Source organism: Aegilops tauschii, chromosome 1 (genome assembly GCF_002575655.3).
Source record: "Aegilops tauschii subsp. strangulata cultivar AL8/78 chromosome 1, Aet v6.0, whole genome shotgun sequence".
Classification (NCBI taxonomy): Eukaryota; Viridiplantae; Streptophyta; class Magnoliopsida; order Poales; family Poaceae; genus Aegilops; species Aegilops tauschii.
In genome coordinates this window covers 32,629,825-32,634,383 of record NC_053035.3, presented here as the reverse complement: position 1 = coordinate 32,634,383, position 4,559 = coordinate 32,629,825, and the positions used below count along the sequence as shown (strand labels likewise).

Below are 4,559 nucleotides of genomic sequence, written 5' to 3'. Positions count from 1 at the left end.
GCCTTCCCCTATCAACCCGACATGTCCTAGAACCACCGAATCCACGGCCACGGCCTGCTCCAAGGCTAGTCCTTCCTCCACGGCCACAGCCACCTCCAAGGCTAGTCCTTCCTCCACGGCCACGGCCCCCTCCAAGGCTAGCCCTTCCTCCACGGCCACGGCCACCTCCAAGGCTAGTCCTCCGTCCATGTGTTTGACTAGTGCCCGTGTTGGTTCTAGGTTTCTTGCATGTCCTAACGTTGTGTCCTATGTCGTTGCATTCTCCACAATTGTTGTTCTCCGGTGGCTCCATGAAATGACCACTACCAAATTGCTTCATTCCGGTGTATCCAGCTAGATCATCCATGTCACTCCGGAATCTCTTCTATCTTCTTCTTCCCCTCATAGGCACCATGAGTGTGGGATCTGGCACAATGTTTGGCCCAACATACTCAGGCCACTGTGAGGCATCAAGGAAAGGATTGAACCGAGGCGCCCACGTCAACCTTGTTCGTTCCAATGTGAACTCGTGCAACCGCACCGTTGTGCCATCGGATACGGGCAAGTTTCTCGCCCGTGTTGCGGTCATCAAATGCGAGCAAGGCCAATGATACTTGTGTGTCCTCTCACACAGGCACCAACGGTTTTTGATGTGCACCTCGTAAGCAACTCCACCATAAGACCTACCGTCCTTTGTTGTCCCACCCGGCTCATCGATTTGATAAATCATTTCTTTTTCATTATATTTGATCACTTGTTGTTTGGCAGACTTGCGCGCTTAATGGAACAACCAATCCTGAACCTTGAATGGATAGTACATCTTTTCGCCAATCCACTTGTCCGTGCTTTCAGAATGCTTTAGGAAGTACTCGTTGAGCTTGATGAAAGTGTACTTGAGTATTGCGGTCACCGGCAAGGAACGGACACCCTTCAACACATTGTTGAAGCATTCCACCATGTTGCTTTTCATGTCCCCATATCGCATACCTCCTTCATCGTAAGCGCGTGACCACTTTTCTTTATCTGGCTCGTGCCTAAGCAAGAATTCTTTGCCCCCTTTGTTCTTCTCCAATGCCTTGAGGAGTTTATCATATCGGCTTTTGAATGTGTCGGTGTTGAATGCAACGCAAACAAGGGTAAGGTCTTTGCAAAACTCCTTGCTCTTGCATGCCCGGTAAAAGTTTGCAACAAAGTGTCTCATGCACCAACGGTGTTGAAGCTTTGGAAGACCGGGAATATCAACCTCTATTGCTTTTAGAATCCCATGATGGCGATCCGATATAATGTATACCTCTCGCTTGCCTATCACCTTGGTTCTCACATGCCCCATGAACCACTCCCAATTATCATCGTGCTCCGAAGGCACCAAGGCAAATGCCACCGGCAACACGTTATCATTTGAAGAGTGGGCCATCGCCACCATCAATGTGCCCTTGTATTTGCCGGTCAAGAATGTACCATCTATATACAGGACCGGGCGACAATACGTGAATGCCTCAATGCATTGTCCAAAGCTCCAGAAGGCACGACGAAACACTCCGTCAATTGACTCCACCCGATGGCGCATTCCCGGGTTTCGATGAGCAATGGCTGCCAACATCTTGGGAAGAATGTTATATGTGGCCTCATAATCACCATGCAACATCCTAGTAGCGTTTGCCTTCGCCATCCATGCCTTCCCATACTTGACCGGGTATCCGAAAAGTTCCTCAATCGAAGACATGAGAAACTTGACCTTCACGGTTGGACCATGTGCTATTTGATGCAACAATTTGTATCCTAGATACTCAGACATGAGTTGACGGTGTCCTTTGCTTCGATCGGCCTTGTCCAGGGGTACGCACGTGTGAGTGCCAACATGACTCTTCAACACCCATTGCCCGGTTTCATTGATTTTCTACCGCGGACCATCCATTTGCAACCTTCTTGGTCACATTTGACTGTGTACCGAAGTTTCTGATTTGAATGACCAACAACAAATGGCCTATGGTTCCTAATGGCATAGTCACACAACCATATCTTGAACTCTACCAAAGAACCAAACTTGATGCCTTTCTTCAAATGAGCATTCTCATCCTCATTTTCTGGTCGAGGATCACTGAATTTGGGGCACGACGTTGGCTCAGACAACACGAATCTCAGCCCACCGTCAACGACGGCATTGTCCGCAAGACTCACATCCCTAAACAACGGCAGCCCTCTCTCCTTGCCGATCACCTTCTTGTAGATTTCATTTTCTTGCGCAGTCAATCCATCCTCATCCAATTCTTCCTCCGGACCCTCATCATCCGAGTTATACCCACACATACAGTTATAAGGGAGGGTACGGTCCATGTCTTGTTGCCGCACAATGACATCCAAGTTACCAATTGGATTTTAATGGATCTCTTCATTCTCCGAGTAAGCATCCTCTTGAGCAACAATAGCATCATCATCAACATGACCACTAGCATCTTCTTCAACATGAGGAATAGCATCTTCTTCAACATGAGGAATAGCATCATGACGGAGTACTATGGCGCTAGCATTGATATGATCTTCATTGGGTTGGCTACTTGGTGGTTGGCTAGAACAATTGGGGACATACACCTCGGCACTATCATCATGTATTGGGGAGGATGCATTGCGGTTGAGATCAATTTGCAAAGGAGGAGGAGGATCAACCTTTATGGCGAAGATCTCAAGAGACTTGTGTTGTGATGCGTCTACTTTTTCCTTGTACACATTCCAATGCAATTGGGAGGTGATGGGCATACTCTTTAATCGGGACTTTACTCCCAATCCAACGTCATACCTCCCAATAAGCTTAACCTCGGCATTTGGGTCATTCCAATGTAAGACGCTTCTCACTTTAACTACAAGATCATCAAAGCTTGTACTTGTGTCAAAAACCATAGCCTCTTCCCCTTCATCGTCATTTCCAAGCATAAATGTTGACTTGTCCAAATAATGAACATTTACGAGCTTATGCATCTATGAAATTGGAAACAATATAATCAATCCATATATGTCATCCAACCAACACAAATGGACAAATGAACTAAATTTTGCATAAATTGGACAACTAACTACTATTCATACTAAAGTTAACCTAACCATTAACCCTAACCCTAACCATAACCCCTAACATAACCACTATAACCCTAACCCCCAACATAACCACCAACATAACCCCCAACATAAATACCATAACCCTAACCCTAACCCCTAACATAACCATAACCCTAGCCATAAATGCATCATAAATACATCATAAATGCATCATAAATGCACACAACAAGATCAACACCTAGGGTTTGCAATAAATTGACCAAATGCACACAAAACAAAGATCTCAACCAATCAAAAGGAGGGGGAATGGGGGAGGTACCCTGGGTGATGAAAATGCTCCGGATCCACCGGTGAAATGTCAAGCAAATGGAGTGGATCTAGGGGGGTCTGTGAGGGGGAGAGAGGAGGGGAGAGGATCTGAGCACGGGGAAGAGGGTGAGTGGGGAAGAAGAGTGGTGGTGGGGCCCACAAACCAGCCCCTCCCCACCTTATCCACCACACAGGACCCTACCGGCAGAGGGTCTAGCGGTAGGCTTCAGTACCCTAGCGCCAGAGCCCTTGGAGGTTGGCCCTTTGCCACGTCAGCCAGCTCAGACGGCCGTTAGTCGCCGTCAAAGGTCCTACCGCCAGAGAGGATGGCGGTAGGACGTGCACACCTACCGCCAGCCCCCCTGGCGGTAGGCAAAAGGGTCAGATCCCGAAATAAATTCGAACGGGGGTCAGATCCTGAATTTCTTACCAAAAAGGGTCAAAACACGAAATTTTGCCCCAGTACGCAACGCCCCGTGTGTTGCTCCTGAGAAATCAATCATCGTTGCTGCTGCTAGTACTACTTTTCCGGCGTGAAGACCAAAGCCACTTCATCCAGTACTAGTTGAATACTACTCACGTGAAGACAAGATCCATCGGTGGTACTGCTTGTACTGCTTCACAGGTTACATGGTCCGATTGATTTTTGGAGTGCTACTCACCTGAAGCTACGTACCTGATCGGCTAGTACTCTATACTAGTTTGCTCTTTCACCGCTGATTGCTATATCCACCCAAAGACATACCAGGTGCTATTTACTCTGTTTTTTGTTTGCTCCGCATATTAATTCTGTCAAGAATTTTTTCTACCGGCTTGTACTACTTTGTGTACACAGATTTGATCGACTCATGGCTTCCATGAAGTACGATATTCCGCTGCTGGATCGTGACACAAGGTTTACCCTATGGCAAGTCAAGATGCGGGCGTTGTTGGCAAAGTCCGACTATGATGGAGCGCTGGATAGTTTTGGGAAGAACCGAATTCAGGACTGGACTGCTGAGGAGAAAAGAATTGATTGTAAGGCTTTGTCAAAAATTCAACTCCATTTGCATAATAATATTTTGCAGGAAGTTTTGAGCGAGAAAACTGTCGCCGCTCTATGGTTAAAGCTGGAAGGGATTTGCATGACTAAAGTTCTCACCAGCAAGATGCATCTGAAGCAAAAATTATTCCTACACAGGTTACCCGAGGGAGGTAATGTTTTGAATCATATTTCGGAA

General features: G+C 46.9%; 1 protein-coding gene across 1 annotated transcript; it reads right to left on the bottom strand.

The window, feature by feature from the left end:
- Positions 1-757: 757 nt before the first annotated feature.
- Positions 758-2,313, bottom strand: LOC141027182 (uncharacterized). Its single transcript, XM_073504163.1, has 2 exons — positions 1,881-2,313; positions 758-1,734 (listed from the first exon to the last, which is right to left on the bottom strand). Exons 1-2 carry the CDS (start codon positions 2,311-2,313, stop codon positions 758-760), a joined length of 1,410 nt encoding a protein of 469 aa, XP_073360264.1.
- Between the last annotated feature and the right edge of the window lie 2,246 nt (positions 2,314-4,559).